This window comes from Diabrotica undecimpunctata, chromosome 4, assembly GCF_040954645.1.
Source record: "Diabrotica undecimpunctata isolate CICGRU chromosome 4, icDiaUnde3, whole genome shotgun sequence".
Taxonomy (NCBI): Eukaryota; Metazoa; Arthropoda; class Insecta; order Coleoptera; family Chrysomelidae; genus Diabrotica; species Diabrotica undecimpunctata.
This window is the reverse complement of record NC_092806.1, coordinates 53,267,557-53,294,974: the sequence shown is the minus strand read 5'-3', so window position 1 is coordinate 53,294,974 and position 27,418 is coordinate 53,267,557. Positions and strand designations below refer to the sequence as shown.

Below are 27,418 nucleotides of genomic sequence, written 5' to 3'. Positions count from 1 at the left end.
TCGACTTAAATCTGACCAATTGATGTTGAACCCCAAGAAGTGCCAGCTATTTCAGATTCGAGAACTAACGGCTGTTTGATATATATATATAGAGAAATTTTCATTGTTGAAGTCAGTCAAAAATTAATATCGAATCGAGTTTTGAAATGTAACGCGCCGCGTATTGTCGGGAGTATCAATTGTAATAAATGTAAATAAATTATATAATTATAGTGTGAAATAAATTAGTGTATTAGCAAAGAATATAGACGCTAGAATAGACGCAATATAGACGCAAAGAATATAGAAGCGTCTATATTCTTTGGTATTAGTGTAATAAATTTATATAAATAAAGACTTCAATAAACTAAGTGTTAGAACATTTTCTATAATAAATAAAGTTAATAAATTAGACTAATAAACTCAGTTCAATACTTTGCCAAGACTGTATAAGTTTTGAAGCATCCTGTATATTTGGCCTTGTATTTGTTATTGTTGTTGTTGATCATGATCATTGTGGTCATAGACACCGAACAACTCATAGATAAGAGGAAGAGGGTTAGTTCTGGTGTGGTCATAATAGTATAAAAAAGAAGTGGTTAAGTTAAACTGTGGTGTGGTGCTTGTGGTTTGTGTTCAAAGGTGACAGGTGGTTGTGGATAACAGAACAGCCGGTATGACATAACCTTATTTTTCAACAACTTACTTTGTTTTCTTTGAGTATCATTATTTTGAACTTTTGGTGGTTTAATATCTGTGGTTTACATTGTTTACACTTTCCTTTTGCCATTTAATTAAATTTTGTTTTGAAACTTGTGCTTGTGTCTATCAGTCAAGCTAAGGCAGAGCTTAAAGTATTATCTTTGGTATTATACCAATACCATCCCCTGAGTATAATAAAAATGAGTCTACAAAAAGTTGCTGTGGTAAGATATTGTTTATTTTTATTACTGTTTAAATATTTTGGTACTAGTGTAGTAAAAGTGTATGATATCTACCGAGATAAAATTTATATTAATGAATTCTGCTTCACTTACTGATAATTACAATGATTTTAATTAATTATTGGAGCTCAAAGGTTGAGTATCTACTCATTTTTGTTTTCAACATTCATTGACTAATTACAAGATTTCTTATTGCTTGATATAATTTTATAACTTCAATTTATAGTATAAATTTTCGAAGTTTGTCACTGTGTAGTTTTTACTTTTTTTAACTAAATTTAATGTTTGTTGTTATCATTGGCGTAGCTAGGAGGGGGCCAGGGTGGGCCTGCCCCACCCTTGAAATATTCTAATAGAAAAAATTGCAAATTCATACAATAATGTAAACAAGAAACAATAAAAAACCAACGTACCAATCGCCTATACTATAGCCATCGGAACACAATTCTGTGTGTTTCATGTTTCACCAACACGAAACACACAACACTTTTTACTGAATTATTGATACTGTAAGAGAATTTCTGAACAAAAGGTTCTCACTAGGAAGTATGGCGCTTGCCAATTCAGCAGGTCATTTTTTAGTTAGATTTTAAGGGTTCAGAGAAATTTATTGAACAATATCGCAAAATTTTAAATATCAACACTTTACCTTAGGGAGCAGAAATGACTGTTTTAAAAAGTTGTATTTTACAATCTAACGAAACTGTTTGTGATGAATAAATAAAAAAAAACTTAATTGATTCAGAAAAAACATCCCAACCTATATTAACTCTTTAAAGTATCGATAATTTTGCCTATTTCAAGCACAACATGTGAGAGGGCTTTTCTGCCATGAGGCAGATTTTTAACTGGTTGAGAACGACAATGACTCAAGATAGGCATTCAGATTTGGCTTTGTTGTATACAGAAAAAGATATAGACATAGACTTGGAGAGTGTTTTAAATTCTTTTAGTGAACAGAGTAGGAAGTTTCTCTTTTAAGTAATATTATGTTAATATTTTGTTTTTGTTAATATTTACTATTATAGCGCATTTTGTCTATTTATTTTTGTATTGCACTGCTAATAAAAAAAAATTAATCCACCATACACTGGGGCCCAGGCCCCTATGACATCTGAGGCTAGCTACGCCAATGGCTGTTATGTACATTTATTAACTCTAAATTTAGATTAGTTAGATTGGCCTTAACTACATTACCTATAATGCAATACTTATAATAGTTTCCTTTAACTATGAATATTATTTCAGACCAAAGCAAGTTAGTTAATTTTAAGATACTTTCTAAGCATGTGTGGTTAATTGTAAATGATTATTTCTTGCTATGCTATGATATTTGGGTTAAAATCTCATGATAGAAACTTTATAATTTAGATGATTAGTAAGGTGGATTTAATTTTCAGATAATTATTAGTTGAATGCACTGAACATAACCAAACATCACAGTGTTGCCATATTTTTTTTGTATAATGTATATGAAGGGTACAGGAATAAAAAGGGCTCATCGACATTTTGTTTGTTTTGAGTAAATCAATATTTAAGGGATACCTAATTTACATATGGCTTCTTTAAAACACACATAAACAACTATAAAATAATATCCCCTTATTACTGAATGTCTGTATAATATAAATTTACTTTTGTTTGTCTAATTATGTACTTGTTATAAAATATAAACGCATAGTCTCCTTAACAAAAGTTGGGTTTATCTGTGGGGAAATTAATGCAAATAAGGTTTCTACTGTTTATTGACATAGCAATAGATGTTTAATTTTACAATGTTACATTAGTTTAAAAAAACTTACTACAGTAGACTCCCTCTATAACGAGAACTGAAATGGCAGACTAATTACCTCATTATAAGCGGATCTCGTTATATCCAACAACAATATTACTGTACATACATATGAATATGTAGTTTTCTAAAACATTAACTTTCTATAGTGAAGCCATTCGGAGCAATATAAGATGCTAATAAATATTGTTTGAATGGCGTTTTTGAAAAAAAGTTGTTTACTTTTATTGTCAATGAAATACATTAAAACAAAAAAGAGTTGTTTACTTTTATTGTCAATGATATATGTTAAAACAAAAAATCTGTATTCTGTAAATCTGTATAAAGCGTATTTTCAAGAATAATATAAACTACTGCGTCTGCAATTGGAAGAAGTCTGTCATTTTTAACTGCTTTAAATTGTCCAGTATTCTATCTATCATATTTTCTAAAGATGTGAAACAGTTTTATGCTTCTTCATTTGCGTTTTTTCTTTGGATAAACTTTCTGACAACCTTTAAAACACTTTCCACATATTGTCTATTAGGACCTATATTATTAGGTGTGAATGGTCAACCCCCTACAATAACACTTGTGAATCATAAATTGTATATTTCCGACTAAGAATCATAAATTGTAAGAAGTTTATTGCGGACGGCACTTAAAAAGGGTATTTATTTATAGCTACGGTCGGGCCAAAACGTAAAAAAACATGTTTTTCAATCTTATTTTCTCTCGTTATAAGCAAATTTACCGTTATAGTTCAATAGAAATTTCAAGTTACATCTAATGTACCTCGTTATAAGCGAAAACTCATAATAACCGTGTTCGTTATAGAGGGAGTATACTGTATTTATAATATTTAATGTTAGTGTAGTATTCAGCCGCATTCGGTGAACAGAACTTCTTTAAATCTTGCAGATCCTTATATTTTTCTGCAGAAATTGGCAAGACATCTTCATAGGCAGATTCTGGTAGTATGAATTCAGTACCAAGTATATTCTTTCGTATCAAGATGGGATTTCCAACTTCGAAAAAATGAATGGTCAACATTTCTCTCTCTTCTCGTTTCCTCATTGCTGAGGATCGTGATTTCCTACAATGCGGGCTGTCAATTCTCTCCATCTCTTGCGATTTTGGGCTGCTCTCATGGACTCGGAAAACGTCTCTCCAGTGGCTTTCTGTACTTGATCTGACCATCGGATAGGTGAGCGTCCTCTGCCTCTACGTCCTTCTACGTCTGGTCAACATTAATTACCTCAAATGGCGTCGGTGTTTGACGATCATCCTTAACTACCTCAATCCAATCGTCAGGAACCTCGCAGATTTGATAAGTCCCATATTTTTATCGCACTGACTGGAAATGTCATCATTACAGATTCCAACTTTTTTCTGCGTGAACTAAATGATGAAGGAACCGAAACATTATAAAATTTTTGTTTTTGGCCACTGCAAGAGTCACAAAAGATATTTAGATGTTTTGTATTTCGTCGCATAATGTTGTACACGAAGTGGTGAACAAGAGAACAAACGTCATCACGACCTTTCTTCCCCTCTATTTCTGGATACATGTAGAAGATACTTTGTGATGTAGCCAGTACGTGAATATTAAGTATGTATTCAGAAAGTTGCCTTTTATAGTAGACATCATTAGTTTGAATATTAGTTACTGGAAGATTTTTTCCGTAATCTATGCAGATAGATTCTGAAAAATTTGCGTTATTTCTACTGTTAATTCGAGACTGTCGTTTTTTGTCATAGAACGTGCCTGCTTTTAGTTTATGTATTTTGTTTTCTACATGTAATTTGTGAATCTCACGATCAAGGGATGCTGAGCAATGCGGATGATTTGTACCTTTTTTTTTCAACGTCTAATGCTGTAACTTTAATTTGATATTCATCACATACACTACAAGTATCTGTGCGTGGATAACCAAAACTTATATTAAAATCTGTGCAGAATATACTCCGGTATGTTTCATAAGATACTGTCACGTCTTTGTTGTTCTTTAGAAACATCCTGTACATTTTTGTATGTTTAATTCTTCTGGTAGATACAGCTTGGTTGAGTCGTGAAGGATATAATGGCTGGTCCATCCGTTGAATGAGTTGATGTGTCCGCGTACTTTACTTTTAATTTCGTCGTCAAGTCTGTGGTGGTTTCCATGTTTTCCGCTTTTATCACTTGGGGCGATCCCTGTTTTCTTCATACTACTGACTAAATATTCAATTTTCTTCTTAGTTATAGCATGAATCGACATAAAAGCTTTCTTACATACGGTAACCTCTGTCGCCTGAGACTCTATCATAGCGAGCACCCTATACTTGTAGACAGCGTCATAATGACGTGCATCTTCATTCTTCGACGGTTTTTGAACTGGCAAAACTGAGATCAGACCACTCAAATAGCTATTTTGTACACCATGAGATTCAAGAATATTGAAGTTTTGCAGTATAGTTTGTCGAGCTTGTTCTGGTATTTACTTGAAACACTTCTTTTTACACTCACATGATAGTCCCGGTTCATGACTCGCGAATTTATTTTTTTTACAACGTCTGCCATCCGTCCGTATGACTTTCTTTTCTTAGTTTTTGGATCTATACGCACTCCCATACTACCAATACTATAAGCTATCAATATAAGCAATATATAAAGCAATATATATAAGCAATATTATAGCTTCATTACTCATTTTAATTCTTACGAATACTATTTTAGCTAAACAACACAGACATAAAAAACGCATAATCTCTCTTCAAAGAACGCGTAAGAGTAAAGTATGACGCAACAATGAACAGTTGTTACTGAAAGTATGCGAATTCTCAGAAGGTCAGGTAATGGGCGTGATCTTTCGCTGAACACACATAAACAGCCCCTTGTATCGCTTTTTAGCCTGTAATGTGCTCCTTATTCCCTTTCGGGATAAATTAGAATAAACGGGAGGTATATATGTCAGGGTGGTCAGGGTAATACGCTCATTCTTATCTTTTGTTGACTTCCTAGCTGAAGAACGTTGAGTTGCAGGCATTTGTTCTAAATTAACGCAGTAATTATTTTCGGAAAAAACGTCATAATTAACGTGAATTATTTTCGCATTTTCATTGCGGATCTGCAAATATTTAATTTCAGACCATTTTACTTTATTGTTTTTAATATCTAGTTCCAAATTAATATGGGTGTCCTTAAATAGTTTAAAATTTAATATTTGTTTTTGATTTATTTCTGTTACTGAATATGGCTTGCCTGATGTTTTGGCACATTGTATTATGGTTATCCATTGTTCTGGAACATATACGATTTGATGTTTTCTACGTCTTTCTATCAGGGCATGCATTGAATCGCCCTCGTTTTGTGAATGCCCTACTTCAAAAAACACGTGTGTAATATTAATGTTAAACTTTTTTACTGTATAGGAGTACATAGCAAAAACTATTCTATTTTTGCTTTGTCCTCCGCAACTATCCGAAAAAAAGAAAATGTCTGTAAATCCCTTTTTTACTTTTATTTCAATAAATAAATATACAGCACTACTAATTTCGTTAGCACCTTTCCGGCCAATAGTCTCATCCCAGACGTAGCAGTGTCCTTCATTGTCTCCTAAATCAACGACTGTAAAATTGTAAACGGTGAGTTTTCGCTTATAGTATGATGCAGAAACTTCTGACATTGGAGTGAATAAAATCTTCTGGAGATCAAAACATGCCGCAACTACTGAGTTACTACATTGAGCAAGCGACTTAATTTGCGTTACACAGTTGTAGAAGCGATATGATAAGTATAATTAAGCTATAAACTTTCCCTTTGTTAGCATAATAAGGTGTAAAACTCAAAAAATGTCGATAAGTCGATGATTTTATTCCTCTACCCTTCATATGAATGTTTTAAATTTAAAGATACTTTTACGAAATTATATTGTGTTATGAGAAGCTACAAGTTTTGAATAAATATAAGACAGCATTCATAAATATTTTTATTTTACTTAAACGCAGCTAAACATTGTAAGTTATTTGTGGCAATTCAGCTTTGATAAATTAAGTTTTAAAATAAATTTAAGTTTAGTTTAATGTAGTGTACTCTTTAGGTTATCTTCATTTTTTATCTTTAATATAAATTTCACCCCCGTAGACATCGTTCCGTCTTACTACACTAGTACCATGCATTTTATTAAATATATTGTATTTTTAAATGCATCTTTATGTAATGTGAAAGAATGAAATAACTGACGATATGGCAAGACTGACATCATTTAAGCTTACATTTAACGTCAAATTTAACATTTCTTTTCTTCCATTACACACTTAAATCTAAGATTTCGGACATACTCATATAACAATTGAAATAAATAAACAATGTCTGATTTCTTTAACCTAAAACAAGACATCATTCAAGGTTTGCACCTTTCACTGTTCTTATAGTGATATACAGCATTTACAGATATGATCTTTTCTGTACATTTCGCAATGATGATAGTGCTTATGTTTTACTATTAGCAGATGACATATCAATTGTTGATTATGCTAAAAACCTTGTTGTCTCTCTATCTGTCAACTTTTCATAAAATAAAGCAATGTTTCAAAAAAAGGATAATCCTTCAAAATCTGGCAAAAATTTCAATATATTCAATATTCAATCATCCCCCTTCTTGTCAATCTTCCACTATATATCGCACACTAATTTCAATTTGTGAACAAATGTAGTGAAGAAAAGTGTAATTAGCAGAGCCAAATACTTCAGGAGCATTGGCAAACAAAAATTGGGAATATTGATCACTACTGATACAGAAGTTTACCCAAGCCTCTGTTAGCCCCTACTAGAATATGTTCACATTTCCTATTGAACTTCAAAAGACCTGCCATTAACAGCATTGAAGTAGCTGAACAAAGTATTCCTAGTAGAGTTACAAATATAAGGAATATCAATAACGCTATCCAAAATTACCTACAAAGATTCTTTATAAAACAAAACAAACAACACATATCTCTCAATGTGTGTAGTAGCTCCCATTCAGATTCTAAAAATGACAACACAACAACTTTAACATCCTTCTTCTACTGTGAAAGCATATGCCACTAGATTATGGCATCTAGAAGAAATTTTGTCATCTAGAGAACACTATATTGAAATGCTTTAACCAAATGCTGCAATACGAAGAAAAAAGATTACGGTATCTATTAACATGTTGAAATACAACCAAATCTTCGGAAAGGTTATCATCGTTTTCTACTATTGTTCTAATACAATCAACCACTTGCCTAAGTAATTCAAGATACGATGCACCATTTAAGTTTCCAGTGATAAAGAAGGGTCCGTTAATGTGATTACTTAGTATACCACAACATTGTACAATATGTACAATGTATATGTTAATATGTATTGAAATAAGTATAAGTAGTCAATAAATTATACTCATAATATAACGGCTTCTCAAAATCTTTGTATTATAAAAATGTAGGCATACATATACTATTTTACCTGAATATTTAATGAAAAAAGTTTGTAATTTTTGTTTGTCGCCTTCCTTGAACTTCTGAAAAAAACATTTTTTCAATTGATGTGGAAACAATCGATAATGATTCTTTCACACTCTGGAAAGTTTCAACAGTCTGAATAAATGCTCTTATGGCGAAACAAGCAGCATACGCTTCAGCAACAGTAGGGATTTTGCCGAAATCTTCCAAGTCTTCATCAACCTCACAAGTACTTTGTTTGTCACTAGTTTGGTGACTCAGTACGATGTCCATATCTGACAGTTCTTCGCTCGTACTTATTTCGTCATCCACCCGTACATAGTCATCTGCAGAGCAGTCAGAACTGAGAAGGGAAACGGCCTCCTGCAAATGCGTTTGTGCAATATCGTTCTATGCGATTCCTGATGGTTGTAAGTCGTTAGTTAGGCCGGAAAAACGAAAACAGTTAATGATCGTTTCCTTCCGCACAGATTCCCATGCCTTTGATATCATTAGTATAGCATCAAGAATACTGACTTTCGTATCGTCGTATTCTCTCTCTTTTCGATAATTTTGTACACCAATTCTTTCCGAAAGCATGCTTTAAGACTTCTTATAACTCCTTGGTCCATGGGCTGCAGTACGGACGTACAATTTTGAGGCAGAAAAACGAGTTTAATTTGTTTTAACCTGTCAACTGGGAGGTGGGGTGGACAGTCGACAATTAAAATTATGTGTTTCTTTTGTTTTAAAAGTTCACTGTCCCATTTTATTAAAGTCTTTTCAAAAATAACCGACGTCGTCCAGCCTTTTTTATTGAAATCGTAATCAACAGGGAGATTTTTCACGTTTTTAAAACAGCGCGGCATTTTACTTTTTCCTATCACCAAAAGCTTCCTTTTTATGGAACCGGACATGTTGGCTGCAACAAGAACTGTAACTAGCTCTTTTAAGAGTTTACCACCGGAACATTTCTCCCCTTTAAACTTTAACGTGTGATCAGGTGTCAGTCTAAAAGATAACCCCATCTCGTCAGCATTAAAAATTTCATCATCGCTATAGCCGGACCTGAGTGTAGGCCACACATTTTCAACCCAGTCATTTGTAATTGATCTGTCAACAACTACTGACTCACCTGAAATTTTTCCATGGACAATATTGTGGCGAGCTCGGAAACGTTGAATTCAGGAAGCATTTCACTTAAAATCCTTCTTCAAAATCACAGCGAAAGCGTCAGCCTTTACCTGAAGCATCGGCCCACTCACGGATACATTGTTTGCGCGTTGTTGTTTGAACCAATCGAGCAAAGCAATTTCAATGTCACTGTGATTTGATGACCCAACGCGTTTTCCTTTTTCACACTTATTAAATTGCATAATAATTTTCTCTCGCCGTTTCATCATTCCAGCAATTGTTGAGCGTGACGTCTTAAATTCCCGGGCAATCGAACTCGCGGAATCACCGAAATCGACTCGGCAAATTATTCCAAACTGTTCCTCAATAGTAAATTGTTTCCGTGACATTTTTTCTATGAAGGCTAGACACAACTGAATTCAAATTCAGAAACTCTTGGCTTGGGCCAAATGGTGTAATATAAACAAAATTTTGTAATACAATGGACCCGTCTTGGGAGGTCTAAATGTCTAAAGGACAAGTAATCAAGTTTAGATGCCTGTCCGGATGTACTATAACCATAAATTAATAAATCCTTACTTCTCATTTCGTGGTACTAAATATCGGTAATACCTGTGACAAATAAAACACTACAATGTCCATTTTCATAACTTTACAGGATAGCACTTTTAAACTTATTTATTAAGATGTGGAAATATTATATTGAACATTGTATCTACTGCCATTTACATCATGTGTTGGTTATAATTATTTATTATTTATTTATTCTACAGTGTGTAAAAATGTCACAATTGAAAAAAATGGATGTTGTATTATCTGAGGTACAGATATGTACTTGAAATTGGACTCTGTAACCAATATTTTAACTACTAGTGTTCCAAGAAATACGTTTGCTCTAACCGATTTGTTCATTATAAGCAATATAAATGCGTTTTTTGTATGTCATTTTATGGGACCTACTATTTTGTTTGTTATATCCGATTGTACGTTATAGCCGGTGCCGTTGTAAACTATTTTGACTGTACTTAATAAATAATGTTTTGTATTCATTTATTTTATTTATAATTTATTTAGTAAAATGGCGAGTGAACATAGATTTCAAAACCAACAATACACCACAACATACTAATATTTTTATCCACTAAAGTTCAAACAATGAGTTAAAATTAAATGAGTTTTAAATTTAAAGTATGTTACCTTAACGAAGGTTACTAATTGCTTAATGGTTATTTTTTAGGTTACAGGTGGAAATAAAGGCATTGGATATGCCATTGTCAAAGGTCTTTGTGAAAGATTTAATGGCGTTGTGTATCTTACTGCTAGAGATGTCAATAGAGGGAAATTAGCTGTAGCTCAGTTGGAAAAAGAAAACAATTTAAAACCTGTGTTTCATCAGTTGGATATCAATGACCAAAACAGTGTTGATTCATTTAGAGATTTTATAAAAAAGGAGCATGGAGGTTTAGATTTGTTGATTAATAATGCTGCCATTGCATTTAAGGTGAGATTCTATTAAGAATTAAGTGGCACCCTAGAATCAGAACAATCACTATTACAACCACAAATATTCACTAAGTTTTATACTATGTTCATATCGTTTACATTGTTTTTTATTAGTAAAACAGTCACTATTATGCTTACCAATATCCACTAAGCTTTATATTGTTTTCATGGTAAGAATATGACTTAATGTGAATTTTTTTTATTTATTTTCAGTCTGATTCAACCGATCCAGTGGCTGTGCAAGCAAGAGAAACTGTAAGAGTAAATTATTTTGGAACACTAAGAGTTTGTGAAGCTCTGTTTCCTTTACTGAGAAACAATGCAAAAGTAGTAAATTTATCTAGTTCAGCAGGACATTTATTTAGGATCCCGTCTGAAGCTCTTAGGCAAGAATTTTCAAAAGGGGATTTGACAGTACCTGAACTTACTAATATAATGGAAAGATTTGTAAAGTAAGTTTGCATACATTCCATATACTATTTTGATCATGGGTTCAGTAAAGTGGTACTCTATTGTTTTGAACTGGCTGTTATGCTTTCTCTTCTAGATGATGATATTCCTTCTGTAATCAATTGGTTCTTTAGCTTCATGGGTATTATTGCTGCATCACGAACGCCACATTCTAAGTCTCCCCATTTAACTTTAAAAGAAGATTCTTCTTCTTCTTAAAGTGCCTATCCGTTCCGGACGTTGGCGATCATCACGGCTATCTTCACTTTGCTTATTGCAGCGCGGAACAGTTCAGTGGTAGTCGTGTTATACCACTTTCGCAAATTTTGAAGCCAGGAAATGCGTCTTCTTCCCGGTCCCCTCTTACCATTTACTTTCCCTTGGAGAATCAGCTGGAGAAGGCCGTAACGTTCTTGATTTCTCATTACATGACCTAGATATTCCAACTTTTTAGTTTTGACGGTCATGAGAATTTCACATTCTTTCCCCATTCTACGCAGGACCTCCACATTAGTAACTCTGTCAACCCAGGATATACGTAAGATGCGCCTATAACACCACATTTCGAAAGCTTCGAGCCGATTCATAGATGCAACAGTCAGTGTCCATGCTTCCATTCCGTAGAGCAGAACTGTGAATATGTAGCAGTTCAATAGACGGCATTTTGTTTTTAATGATATGTCTCGACTGTTGAAAATAGTTCTCATTCTAACGAATGCTGCTTTTGCTTTTATTATTCGCTGTTTAATTTCTGTTGAGTGGTCCCATTGGCTATTTAAATTGGTGCCTAGATATGTATATTGCTCGACTCTTTCGATATTCTGTTGGTTGATTGTAAGTTGAGCGTTTAGTATTGGTTTTTTACTAATTGTCATAAATTTGGTTTTCTTTATGTTAAGAGCTAGTCCGTATCTGTTGCTGACTTCTGTTATGCGATTTGTTAATATCTGTAAGTCATTCAGATTATCGGCAAAAACTATAGTGTCATCTGCATATCTAATGTTATTCAACCATTCACCGTTTATTAGTATTCCTTTCGCACAACCGTCTAAAGCTTCCTTAAATACCCATTCAGAATAAATATTGAACAACAATGGAGACAAAATACAGCCCTGTCGTACTCCACGTTCTATTGCAATTTTATCAGTTAACTGGTCTTCTATTTTGATTTTGGCCGTTTGATTGTAGTAAATGTTTCTGATAATTCTAAGATCTTTGTTGTCAATTCCAATTTCTTGCATTAGAGTCATTAATTTGTCATGTTTTACTCTGTCAAATGCCTTCTGGTAATCTATAAAGCATACGTATATATCACAATTCACATCCCTGCATCTCTGAAATAGCACCTGTACAGCAAAAAGGGCCTCCCGTGTTCCCAGAGCATCACGAAATCCGAATTGTGTTCTTGTTAGTTGTTCCTCACATTTTGTATATATTCTTTTGTGTATGACCTTTAGAAATGTTTTAAGTAAATGGCTCATAAGGCTTATAATTCTATAGTCTTCGCACTTTCTCGCATTGGGTTTTTTTGGAAGATTTATAAAAGTTGACACTAACCACTCTTGGGGAACAACGCCCGTATCATATATACTGTTAAATATATTTGTCAACCATTTTATGCCATCATAGTCCATAAGTTTTAAGAATTCTGAGTGAAAATTATCAGGGCCTACTGCTTTACCATCTTTGGTGCTTTTGATGGCATATTTTACTTCTTCGACTGTAAATGGTGGTCCAGATTCGCAATTGGTGTTTGTTGTAATACCAGTGTTACTTCGTATATCTTCAAAAGTTTTTTCCACGTATTTGATCCAAATATCTCTTTTATGCTCTATTTCCAGTACTATGTTTCCCTGATTATCTGTCAGGAATCCAGTGTTCTTGTGTTTATATAAGCCTGCCGCTTCTTTAATCTTTTTATGGAGGTTAAATGAATCATGTTTGAAAGAAGATTACAATTAACAATCACAACCAAACTTAATCCCGTAGATGCTATTTTTCAGATTTAACTGAACATCGTTTGTTGCTGAAGTACTCTTGCAAAACCTTCTTTCATTAGACTTAATACATAGAAATAATTATTGAGTCCTTCTATTAAATACCCAAGTGAAAAATACTGACTAAACATGAAAGACAAAAGATTTACCTGTTGATTTGCTAGAGCAAATATTCAAATGCAATTACTATTTTTATTGGGAATAAGCCACAATTTAAGTTTAAAATAAGTTTTTTTGACGTTTCGATTTTCACTTCAGAAATCGTTCGAATTTTTTTATGAAGTTAACCGTTTTCAAAAAAAAAATTTTTTTAATTTTAATCCATTTGATTATTGTTCGCAGAAAAGGAAATATAGCCGGCAACGTTGCGTTCCTTGTTATTCTTCGTTAATTACTGTAAATCAGCTATCATGAATCATCGATCGTTAGGCATAATATGTATTGATACTGATAACAGTGATAGAGAAAAAGCATGTATGTATTTGTTTTTATTAAATATTTAATAATTAAAGTTTGAATACTGTTTTTACTTACATGGAAAATTATTATTACAATAAATGTTCGAAATGGCCACCATTTGCACAGATACACGCGTTTATTCGACGAATCCAATTATTCTTAATATTATAAGTATGTAAATTATGTCTGATTATTTCAGCAGCATCAGAAATTCGTTGTCGCAATTGAGCTTCTGTTTTAATTTCATCCTGGTTGTCGTATACTAATGATTTTAGATGACCCCAAAAATAAAAGTCCATAACATTGCATTCTGGTGGTCTGGGTGGCCACAGAACGTGTCCATTTCTACCGATCCAACGACGAGGAAAAGTGATGTGGAGGAAATCTTTAATATGTCTCGTAAAATGTGCTGGAGCCCCGTCATGAAGAAACCACATTTCAGAGCGTATTTGTGACAGAACGTCTTCAAGAAGTATCGGTAGAACATGCGCAAAAAATTTAAATAGGATTCTCCATTCAATCTTCTGGGAACTTCGTACGATCCAACCAGACGATTACCAATAATCCCAGCCCATAAATTTATACTAAATTGTTTTTGAAAATTTGTCCTACGTATAGCATACGGGTTTTCATCACTCCACACGTGACAATTGTGAAAATTAAACACACCATTTCTCGTAAAACAAGCTTCATCTGCACACAACACTTTGCACGGAAATTCGGGTTCTCTGGCGATTTTGTTTTGAAACCATCTACAAAATCTTAATCTTCGAGGTAAATCGCCTTGGTGTAAATCTTGCACTCGTTGGTAATGGTAAGGATGTAACAGTTGTTCCGTAAATGTCTTGTGAACAATGTTTTTTGAAATGCCAACCATTCTAGCCACAGATCGAGTACTTACTCTTGGATTATTACTGACTATATCTAAAATCACATCTTCTGCATTTAGTCTACGGTTACTTCGTGTTCTTCCGCTAGTTTTTTTAGGTATCACACAACCCGTCTCTAATAATCTTTGGAACGCGTTCACAAAACTTCGGGCATTAGGATGTCGTCGTTCGGGATAGCGTTCAACATAAAGTCTAACAGCCCTATTACTGTCACAGTGGGCTTCACCGTACGTAATTAACATATCGTGATACTCGTGAATCGAAAACATGACAATACTATTTATTCTTGAGCTACGGGTAATTACAACTGTTTACAAATAATGTACCTTTTCTGTATCAAAATAAATTAAACTATCGCATTCTGCCCATACCTTTTGGAGCGCAACGTTGCCGGATGTATTTGCTTTTCTGTGGACACTAATCAAATAGATTAAATTTAATATATATATTTTTTTTGAAAACGGTTGACTTTATAAAAAAATGTTATAAGACTTTTTTGTTTTAAATGCTACACTACCTTTAAGGAACGCACTATTTTCCGGGACACCCTGTATATATATATATATATATATATATATATATATATATATATATATATATATATATATATATTGAATTAAATATGCTGATCAGGAAGAAGGTAGGCCAGGCACTCATAGAGCTTAATGTTAACTAGGTGTTAAAAAACCTTCCTTTGTTGAATGTCAGATGGTAGACTATTGTAAAATTTAACACAAGTATACAAAGGACTTATCTCTATTAGAGACAATCTCTAAAGTGGGAATTTCAAATTAAGGCTTGAGCTATCTACTGCAGCACCCCAGAAGACTACTCCATATCGCATAACGGAATAAAGTGTGCATAATATACTGATGGTAAAATCCCTTGGTCTAGATAGCTCTTTAACACCCTTAATGAGTAACAGGCTCTATTCAGTTTTTTTGTTGTATTTTGAATTTGTTCCCCCTAATTCAAGTTCTGGTAAATATGACGATCAAGAATTTTAACTAATCTAGCAGGTTCCGTGTTTTGTGATTCCGAACTGTTCTCGTGACTGGCTGGATCTAAAGTAAACAAAAATTATCTTATCAGTATTAAGCAACAACCGATTTCCACTGAACCACTGTTGAGTCTTGCTTAGAGTTTGCCCTGCCACTGTGAGGAATGTTTCTAAAGTTTTTTTTTCCAGAAAAACACATTTGAGTCATCAGCGAAATTTACAAGGTTTGAGTAACTACTAACCACCGCATTTGGAAGGTCGTTTATGTAGACCAAGAAGAGACAAGGCCCCTGTGCTATGCCTAATTTTAAATTGATTGGTTCAGAGTAAACCTTACATCCCTTTTTCTCCAAGCCTACTTTTTGTAACCTATCTGTGAGAAATGATTTTATCTATTTTAATGCTTGTCCCTGTATTCCATAACGATGAAATTTTTGTAATAAGAGAACATAATCTAGGCTATCGAAAGCCTTAGATAGGTCCAAAAAAGCACCTAGTGTTTTCATCTTTGCCTCTAGTTTTTCTAAAATTTTTGATATAAAATCATAGGTAGCTCTCTCCCTGGGAGAAAACCATGCTGCAAACTACTAAATGAGTTGTTTGTAGTAAAAAAGTTTTGTAGTCCAGAATATTTCGAGTTTTCGAAAATTTTTGAGAATGATGGAAGAGGACTTATTGGTCTATAGTTCTCCATTTTAGTAACATCACCTTTGTAACTGTAACATCTTAGTAACATCACTATCACAAACAATTGCCAGTTTTAAACTTTGAGGAAATTTAAGTACCTTCCTGAAAGAAGCAGTAACTATAAAAGAAAGAGGAAGAGAAATCTCTGATGAAACACATTTAATTATGTTGGTTGATATTTCGTCATAATCACAGCTATGCTTATGTTTTTTAAGTTATTTATTATGTGGTTTATTTCTTTCTCTGAGACGGGAGTTAGAAACATGCAATGATTATTTTGTTCGATATTAATTAGAAAATTTTTTACATTTTTTATAAATTGATTTATTTCGTTAGAAAGCACCCTAGGGTCATACTATTAACAGAAATTACCTTGATTTGTGGAATTATCCTTAACTTCTTTTACCAATAGCCAAGCCATTTTATAATCGGTTCACAATTTGTCGATAGCTCACTACAAGTTTAACCCTAATTAGAGAACTGAAATACAGAGAGGATAGGTAATACGATATAATAGAAAAACCAACCTGAAACTGACGGTTTAAGATGTTTTCGACTAACCCACCTTGTATCTGAAGGAATACAATACCTTATAATCCTATTACGAGGGTATTTTAAATGGTTAGAGATGACCGACCAGTGTCGTAGAGTATATGATTGAAACATTTATTTGAACTAAATAAATATATTTTTTAAATTGTACTTATGTAAATTGTATTTTTTAATTTAATTTAATTTATTTTATTCAAAAATAAAAAGTTTCTTGCCATTTGTAAAAGATACATTTATTTAACTAAGGGGAAAGGCGCCAAATGTCGCCTGGCAAAATTTCCAATGTGTTTTAAATATATCCATTATTTTCGAATCCGGAGAAAACTAATAAATATTTTTGAAAAATTTAAACGCAGAATGAAAGATTACATTATTACTGAGGGCAGAAAGTCCCTGAAAACTTCTACAATGTTTATTTTAATATGTTATGTAACAGGGGTGAAAATAAAAGAGAAAATATAGTATAATTTTTAATTGAAAATATTGTATGCAAAAGAAACTTTTTATTTATTCTAAAAATATTTCACTGCAAATAATTTACAAAAGAAATATTCGAGACGCTAATTACTGCCGTAGATGCGGAAACACCGACGAGCCATAAATTACATGCGATCAAAAACGTACTAAACAACAAAATTGTTTTCGTTCGTAATAACTTTACCCTTTCAAGTTAAGTTTCGAATATAAACTGAACAGACGAGACACGTGGCCAAAACCGGCATCTTTATACCCATTATATTATTAAAAATCTGGGGAATTCCATCCTAATTATCTTGCAACGAATAGTACCTTCGGATATAAATTCCAGGTTTTCTAGTAAAGTGATTAAACGCGAAGATTAGTATTGAAATATCCAAAGAGATAAGGTATTCTTATTTACAAAATTGTTAATGGTTAAATTCTTATTTTTATTAATATAATATAATAACCAACATTAGCCGTGAAAGTTTTAATTGTTTTTTTGCTAAATATATTAGTATTAAAATATTATTAATATTATATATAACAGTATTAAAACATTCCTATATTATTATTTAATGAATAGACATCTTAGGAACGCCTATGATTTACGACCTTTATGAGTTTGAGGCACATTTCGTGCTATCAACAATTTGTGAACGGAGAATAGTTTCATTTTCGTTATTTTCAATTCGTTCTTTATAACAATTTTTTCAAGATTGAGTGAGTAAAGAATTGTATTTTCGTTTTTCTGTCCTGTAAATGTCTTTATCTTTATAATCAACATTATTACTAGACAGCGTAAACAAAACATCAAACCTAGATTTACAATGTTGTATATCACCATTTTTAAAATACTTTTATTGATTTTTATTTATTTGCTGTATTTATCTCTTTGAGTGGAAAACATTGTATAAAAAGAATAGTAGAGTTATTTTATTTGGTACTTTGATTAGAAATAGAAAGACATTTACATATTTCCACCAAAATGCGAGTGGACTGTACACAAGATATTGATATACTAAAATGCATCAAAAGGAAAAGACTGTAGCGATTGGGCAATAAAACTATGAGAGATCGAGTACCATCCCAAACTCAAACACAGCTTTAGAAGGAATCTTACAAAGAAGTAGATGGAAAACTTAGATTTAGATATTACGGATATAAAAAAATCTGAGCATTTCTGGATCGTTTTTGGTATTTTGTTTTTTTGCTTTCTTCAATGTTGTGAAATTCCTTGTCTATAAATGACCGTGGATAATCATAATATTATTCTGAAGCTATTTGCTTTTGGCATCTTAATGCAATTACTATTTTTATTGGGAATAAGCCACAATTTAAGTTTAAAATAATTTTATTTTTAACGTTTCAATGTCCACTTTTTTAACTGATTTTCGAAGTGGAAATTGAAACGTCAAAAATAAAATTATTTTAAACTTAAATTGTGGCTTATTTCCAATAAAAATAGTAATTACATTAGGTGGATAATCATGGTTGGTTAAATTCATTGTTAGCAGGTTTTTTTCTGAAATACGTTTTCGTTTTCCCCACGTTTGGTTACTTGGAAATAGAAAAACTCTTTGGACAGTTTGATTTTAGCTGCCTCACTTAAAATGACCATTCAGTTGTATAATATACATTTTAGAGTAGATTGTCTTAATATTGTTCTGAAGCTATTTTTTTGTGGCATGTTAAAGTAATTACTACTTACATGGGAATAAGCCACAATTAAAGGTTAAAGTAGGTTTATTGACGTTTCAATTTCCACTTCGGAAATCGTTCTCAAAATACAAACATTAGTAAATTAAACAAATTTTAAAAGAAAATAAATTAGACTTACAATCAATTTAATTTAACTATCCAGACGACCGGTTTAGCTTTCTACAATATGCAAAGCATCTTCAGGTCTCGATACAAAGTTAAATACATGCTGAAATAATAAACCCATATTAGGGTGTTGTCTAATAAATATAAACGAATATAGTTGATATAAATTACAGTAATTATGCCAATATTACATGTCTGTGGTTTTTCAAAATGAATAAAATGTTTAAGCAGACAAGGTAAGACCCACAAATTGGTAAAATAGTCTATTAAATTGTAATAAATTAATAAATGAACAAATAAATAAAACATTACTTACATGCCGGTACTCTATTAATTGATGGTTGAAAGAACATGGTTCAAACTATCCTGTATTGTTGAATGGAGAACTTAAGTCTGCTATTGTAATTGTTTGACAGTAAACGGGGAAGTTCTTGAGGAGACAGATTTTATCCAATGAAGTAGAGATAGGTGTAATGTGATTGTTAAATGAAAGTAATGTTCCATACCATTGAGTTATTTAAAAGTTATTTATATTTATTCTAGAAATATATTTATGAAATGTGTGTTATTTATTGTTATTTATTGAGATGAGAAAAAAAAAATAAAAAAATAAAATCTCAATAAATAACACACGTTCACGATTTTTTCGGAGCTGACATATAATCAAAACATCTTTCGTTGGTCATAAGAATCGTGATGATCCCTTTCAAATTGCAGAATTTAGATATTTTAATTTTTTTAGATCAGCTGAAAACAATAAGACGGTGGAAGAAGGTTGGGGAAGTTCTACATATGTAGTTTCAAAGGTTGGCGTATCGGCATTAACAAACATTCAACAGCGATTATTTGATGAAGAAAAGCCGAATCGTAACATCTCCATCAATTCAGTTCATCCCGGATATGTAAAAACAGATATGACGTCTCAAAAAGGAGTTTTGTCTATTGAAGATGGAGCAAAAAGTACGTTGTTTGCAGCATTGGATGCTAACTTAAAAGGAAAATATATTTGGCAGGATTGTAAAGTCGTTGATTGGTATACTGATAGTGTACCACGAAATTAATGAATAAAAATTGAACAAAGACTTTGTGTTTGTAAATTATTTATGGCCAAAAACTAACACAATTGTAGTTTTCTATTTGCACATTTCAACATAACGCGTAACTTATTAGATTGGCATGGTTGACCTATCATCCTAATGATAGGTCAACATTTTGAACTTGTCAGAAACATTGCAGGTTAAAATATTGTTTTTGCTGGTATATATTCATAGTTGAGCACCATAGCCATATTGGCCGGAGTATTTGTTTGTAGGTAAAAAGTTACTTATCTATGGAGTTTTTTCTTTAGATCGGCCTTCCAACACAGTCTCGCCTCAAGATGTATACCCAGGTACCTAGCAGTATATGCAATAGGGATTTGGGTGTCGCCTACTTCAAATGGTACATATTGCTTCCTCTTATGAGTGAAATTCGCATGCACTAATTTGTATCATTCAATTTTATCCTCCATTTTTTCATCCAATCATCGATATTGTTCATTGAAGATTGAAGATTTTTGCAGCTTTTTCGTGATTATTTCCCACTGCAAGAATCTCTTTGTCGTCCCCAAAAGTTGCAATTTTGTTCTAATTAGGGAAATCCATTTTTTGCAATAAGTAGAGAACTGGGCCTAGTGTACTACACTGCGGTATTCCTACCTTGATTTACTTTAGCTCTGAGTGGCAATGCTCCTGTTTTATTATTTATTAATACAGAATTAAGAATTTTTAAATCTGATGGGCTAGCTGACATATAAATGAAACTGCAGTAGTATATTTTATAACGAATAAAACATCTATAAATTTGAATCAAGGAGTCTTCGTTTGCATCCCAATGATGATTGGACAGTTTTTAATATATTAAGATTTGCCATTTCCAAGTAAGTTTACTGTTGAATGTAAGTCCTAAAATCAGTATACTCTTTACTGCGGTACAGCACAGTACCAAAATTGTAGAAAGTTACTAATATTTTCAATGTAGACCTTTGCGGGTTTGACGGGAAAAGAAATCGACGAGTCAAAGGCGTGCGGTTTTTATTAAAAAAATAATCAGGATTTTAGAACGAATTGATTGTCATAAAAAACATTTTCTTATTTTATAGATGCCGTAGAAGAAGAAAACTAGTCCTTGTTAAATATATTTTTTGGGAAAAGCCCTTTATCCGTTTACATTAATAAACTTATGACTGATTCTAGGATTAAATTTAATTCTTATTGTCAAATGAGATTTAATGACATGGGATTAGAAAAAGGGTCGTCTAGTAACTTTTAGTACAGGTAAAAGTTTCTAAACAATTCTTGGTACGAAACAGTACTAGTAAATAAATGGGTCACCTTAACTGAATATGTATTTCCATAAAATATAAAAAATATGTTCAAATAAAAACTAACATTATACACAATCTAATCTGAGCCATCTATGTCATCTTTAGATTCATCAGTAGTATCTTCGGCTAGATCCACAACTACTGGTACCATGGTAATTTCAATGAAGTTATCAAGGTTCCACATATTCTCCTCTTCTTTCACTAGATGCTCCATACATTTTATTCACGACTGTAAGATCACATTGCTGAAAGCAGATTTTTTACATAATTGAATATTTGAAAGTAACATTGTTCCTTGCGACTTCATTATTATTTGAGCCCACATATGTTCTATCGGGTTTAACTCACAATGGTATGACGGCAATCGAACTATAATTACGCCTCGTTCTCGCACCATTTCATCTACTACATTGTTTAATAAATTTATCCTAATGACACCGTGCTAAGTTTAGTAACTCGATTTTCAAGAATTGGTTTATCGAATTTAATATGTTTTTCTAGTAAGCCAATCCGCAATCTCGGCTTTTTTCCACTTAGTTGTTGATAACAACTATTATACACGCCACCAGTGATATGGAGCGTTATCCATAACAATAACATATCCTGGTTCGATTTTTAACACAATATCTGAAACTCATTTTTCATAATGATCTGCATCCATTTTCTCATGGTAATCTCCAGTCTTTTTAGAAACAAATGCATTTCAACCTCCTTTAAAGAGTCGCTACCAATATGGCTAATAATAAGGCGTTTTCCCTTTCCGGATGAGGTTTTAAACCTGTGGACAAACCAGTTAGGAAAGCCTTTCGTTTGCTTTTCACGTTTAAATCCTGCCATATTTTTGTCATAGTATATCCTTCATTTAACAATATTTCATCTGTATATGTTTTTTTTATGTCTTTGAAATTCTTTTATTTTTTTCAGATACTTTCTACGCCATAAAATAATTTTTTATTTTTCAATAGGGATACTATTCCTCTTTCTCTTTAAGTACCTTTAAAGTTCATTTCACGTAAAGTACGTAACAAAACACGTCTTGATATCTTTTGAATATTTTCATTAGATTGAAGAGAAGAAGCAATCTTTTTTATAGTTGGTCAGTGGCCGTGTCAGCCACTCCACACTCTGTGCAGTTTCCATTCGCAACGTTCCCTATGCTTTTCAGGTAGGCCCGGAAGGAGCCGTGCCCTATTAGGAACTGGGTGAAAATGTAATTAGCGTATCTGTCATCGCACTTCATCCATTCTGCGATATTTGGAACTAATAACCTTGTCCAGGCTGCCCTATGTTCATTTGTCCATTTTTCCTACCACGTTATGCTGCATGCCTAACAAACATTTTCTCCTGTTCATTTTTCCCGTAGACTGCCGCCATTTCCCCTATAAAAAGTGTGTGATTCTTAACTTATAAAAGCAAGTGCTTTTTTCAATTCTGTATAATGATTTGTTAAATAAAGTAAAGATAACAAACATCTTAAGCTTATACTATGTATTTATTTTAACACAACCTTTACAACTTTACAATTAAATCTAATGATTTGATAAGAAATTAAAAATATGTATGTACAATTTTAACAATTTTTACAATTTCTACAAATGAATGTTCATGTTAAGATAAAATGCCAAATAGCATGAAAACATGTCTAAATTTTTAAAATTTCACAGTATAGGTTTCTAAAAATGTTTAAGAAGTAAGCAATAATTCATTATTTATTTATGTCGTATATATGAGAATATTGGAGAGATCCACTCTGTACATTTTTAAATTCTAATTTTTAGTGTAGGGCTGTAGTTTTCCATAGCTTTACTATCATCTACGGTGTAACTAGAGTTAGTCGAAGAGTTATACCTTTTCAGAAATAACATCCCCAATATACAGATACAAATCTCATAAAAAGAGGATCGATACTGTTGGACAGAAATGAAAACATAATTTAAGTTACCGGAGGAAAACTAAAAAGATGGCAAGTGCATCTCTTCTTCCAGTCTGGATGTTATTTTAACCGCTGGATTTTATCTTTGCTATTCTGGGTTGCTCGTACTGCACTTTCGAAGTTTGTATCTCATAGTTTTCCTACTGAGTCAGTCCATCTAATTGGTGGTCAGATGATCACCCTATACTTCTCTTTCTCTTTAGTTTTTTCTAGACCATTAGCCCATTTATAACGTCTGCAAAGGTAAACTGATGTGCCTGTATTTATGCCTGTGTTTGCATCTTTCTTCTCCAACATCACATCTTGAATACGTCGAAGTATAGTCTAGTATTTTGTTGTATTCCACTGTTTTTTCTATAAACTTTTTAATAACTAGTAACTGGTCGGTTGTATAAACCGATCTGAAATCTGTCTGGTTTTAGGTTAATAGAAATCGTAACAGATGGCGTTACAGCTCTTCGTGAGCCTTGGCCTGCCTGAAAACATCCTTCCCTATCGACTCGAGTGCCGATCTTGTCCATCTCCTCACTCCAATCTTTCTCAAATATTCTTCCACATCGTCCAGATATCTAAGCTTACCCTTCTGTTAGAACCATTTAATAATCATTTATTTCAGTTTCGGTTTTATATAGCCAGTATGTTAACGTCTTAAAAAAGCGTTCAATGCATTGAGTCGAGAGAGTGTTATCGGTAAAAAAAATTCTTCCACGTAAGACAATTTAGCATTTATTTTGTAATAAAATCCAAAAAGAGTATACAGAGAGTTCGGTTTGACGCTGCAGTGAACGGAAAAGATTACCCATTCGATTGCCACGATTTTTATTCTTTTTTCACGTTGATATTAGGAGATATATAAGAAATAAGCTTTTAATATCATAATAATAATAACCTTTTTATATTTTATTTTTGAAACTGTTAATTGAAGTTTTTTCTGATATTAGACTTTTATTTTCAATCGGAGGATGTAAAATTAATCGCGTGTGCATATGAGGTTTAACGAAAGTGTATTGACGATGACTGGACAACCGTTTCGACTGTAGTTTTCGATAAACGTGTGTGGTTTTGACTAAGTTTGCAGTGAAAAATCGTAAAGTGCTTCGTACCACCGCGTATATATAATTGTTTTAGGATTTTAATTTAACTTGTCCGGAGACCTGAAGATGAACAGAAAATTGTAGTGGTTGAAACCGGTTGTCCTAAGTTAAATAAAATAGATTGTAAGTCAGTATAAAATTTATTTCTACAAACCTGTTTGAAATGGACTCATATGTGCAAATGCTTTCTGAGCAGAAAGCGAAACGTCTTCAATAAATAGATGAAGTAGCCACCTTCTTTGTCTTTTATTTCTCCACTTTGACCGAAAAACCCACCACTCTCCGAGTGTTCCTTAGCTTATTATATATATATATATATATATATATATATATATATATATATATATATATATATATATATATATATATATATATATATATTGTACGTAAAAAATGATGGTACAAAAATGTAGTTCTTTTTTAATAAATATTTTCGTTTTTTATAAACTTCTGTACCGTAAAAAACAATGTTGATATCACCGATTAAAACTTGGTCTTGATGTGAACACCCAATGTTTCTAGTGCTTTAAACCTTAATTTTACAAAATTGAAGGGTAGTTTGGCTTTCTAATGAACCTAGAATTGTAGCCCTTGAAATTACTTTTCAAATAGCTTTATATACATATATTAAATCTTGCAAATCAACTAACTTATTAAAAAAAACCAATGATATTTTTAAGAGATAATTTTGAAACGTGAAAAAAATACGTAATTTGGAGCTCCCACATATCTAAAGTACGCAATAATGGTTTTGAAGATGAATATCTCGGAACCAACAAATAATATTGAGTGCTTCGTACTGTTATTAGCATTAGCATAGGGGTAGTTTCTATGGGTTAAAAAAGTTGCAACCAGAAAAATTTTGTTTCATAAACAAGGAACAAATTTTTATTGATTTAACTACATAAGTTTAAAATTTTAATGTATACAAAACTATTTTTAACGTTATAGTCGCCTTTAGGGGTTGAAGAGTTTAAACTAAAGAAATATCGTTCCATAAGCGAGGAATGAGTTTTTAGTTATATAAATGGAAAATTAAAATATTTAAAACTATAAATAGGCTTTTTAATTTTTTTTGCATAAAGAGATGAATTCTAGGGGTTAAAATTGTATACGAAAACTGCACTCTTTATCTTTAAAACGCATCTTGATCTTTGTCGATAGGTCACTTGGATCAAAATATATCGAATTTTTACCGTCGAGCTGATACAAATTTTATTGAACATTGATTTCGCGCACGTAATTGACATTCAAAATCAACGGTCGCTTCAAGCGTTGTTTCTAAGAGAACGGTTCATTCTACACAAACATGATAAACATTTTTGTTTAAAATTATCTCAGCTCATCATCATCATCATCAGTGGCATTACAGCTCGTTATGAACCAAAGCCTTCTTCAGAACAATCTTCCATTCGCCTCTGCCTCTAGCAACTCTTCTCCATGCTTTAACTCCGATGGATTTTAGATCATCCTCTATGTTATCTCGATACCTAAGTTTTGGTCTTCCTCTGGCTCGTCTTCCCACTGGTCCTCTTCGGTCGAAAATTTTTCTGATCGTTGCATCTTCATCTCGCCTAATTACATGTCCTATCCATCGAAGGCGTGCTAATTTAATACATTTTACAACGTCAGGTTCCCCAAAACTTCTATATAACTCAAAGTTGTAGCGCCTACGCCACAAACCCTGTTCTTGGATTCCTCCATATATTTTCTTTAGAATTTTTCTCTCGAAACGTTTAAGCAATTCTTGGTCGTTCTGTGTAAGTGACCACGTTTCAGACCCGTATGTTAACACTGGCCTTATTAGTGTTTTATATATGGTAACTTAAATTTTTCTGGGTAGTTTTGTGGCCATATGTTTCCTCAAGCCATAATAGCACTTATTGGCAAACACTACTCTTCTTTTAATTTCTTCGCTGACCTTGTTGTCTTTGGTCAGCAGCGAGCCCAGGTAGACGAAGGTGTCCACACCTTCCAGTTCCAGATCATCAATTAATAGTCTAGGTATCTGGTTGCCTGATCTAGTACAATACATATACTTGGTTTTCTGTGCGTTTATTTTTAATCCCATTCTAAGTGCAGACGCCCTTAGTGATCGAAATGCTTCGATCAGAGATTCTGTGGACCTAGCAATAATGTCTATGTCATCTGCATATCCAACCACTTGTACAGATTTATTAAATTATCTCAGCTACATATTTTATTTAAAACAGTTTTTTCTACGGAGTACAGATTCTTCGTAAATCGATTTTTTCCGTTTTTAGACCCCTACGCCTGGAGTTTTTGAGGGGGAAGACCGGGGGTAAAAGTAGTAAACTTTTTTGCATCTTTTTTGGAGCCCCAAAATTAATATTCTCGGCAAAATTCAGCTTGTTCGTATGATGTTTAGGGGTCAACTATGTGACAACTGGACTATAAATCCATGCAGTCGACAGAATTAGGAGATAAGGTGCTATTTTCCGCCCGAGTTACTGGACGATCAGTATTGTTTGTCGACTATGTAATGTCTTTACGAGCACCTTGACAAGAGGCGAGCATCACAGTCTCCTATTTTAGATAAAATTATAGTTGTATGCTGGTAGGTTAGACCTTGATCAGTTATATGTAGATCGTTTTTGAACACACTAAATGTTAAAAAGAAGCCATAATTTAACTTATACTAAAGTTCAATAAGTCATGCAGGGGGCGTAAACATTAGCGGGTGTAGGCCTCTAAAAGGACCGCATTTAGGATTATCCTTTCGTTTGGCCAGAATTATTATCTTGTAAAATATGAAATTTATAATTTAATTTTGCAAAAATGTTTGCTTGATTGATTTTAGTTGATATCCGACAATAGGAACCATCTATAAAGGACAAAAAAACCAAGAAATTATTTTTTATCTCAAAATCAGCCAACAAATTTTATGGTTGAGATTACCGAAAGT

At 32.7% G+C, this 27,418-nt stretch overlaps 1 protein-coding gene across 1 annotated transcript; it reads left to right on the top strand.

Moving 5' to 3' along the window:
* Window positions 1-659: 659 nt before the first annotated feature.
* Window positions 660-20,182, top strand: LOC140439517 (carbonyl reductase [NADPH] 1-like). The gene is made up of 4 exons (XM_072529483.1): window positions 660-905; window positions 10,514-10,777; window positions 10,993-11,231; window positions 19,843-20,182. The coding sequence occupies exons 1-4, from the start codon at window positions 882-884 to the stop codon at window positions 20,159-20,161; spliced, it is 846 nt and encodes a 281-aa protein (XP_072385584.1). The 5' UTR covers window positions 660-881; the 3' UTR covers window positions 20,162-20,182.
* The last annotated feature ends 7,236 nt before the right edge of the window (window positions 20,183-27,418 follow it).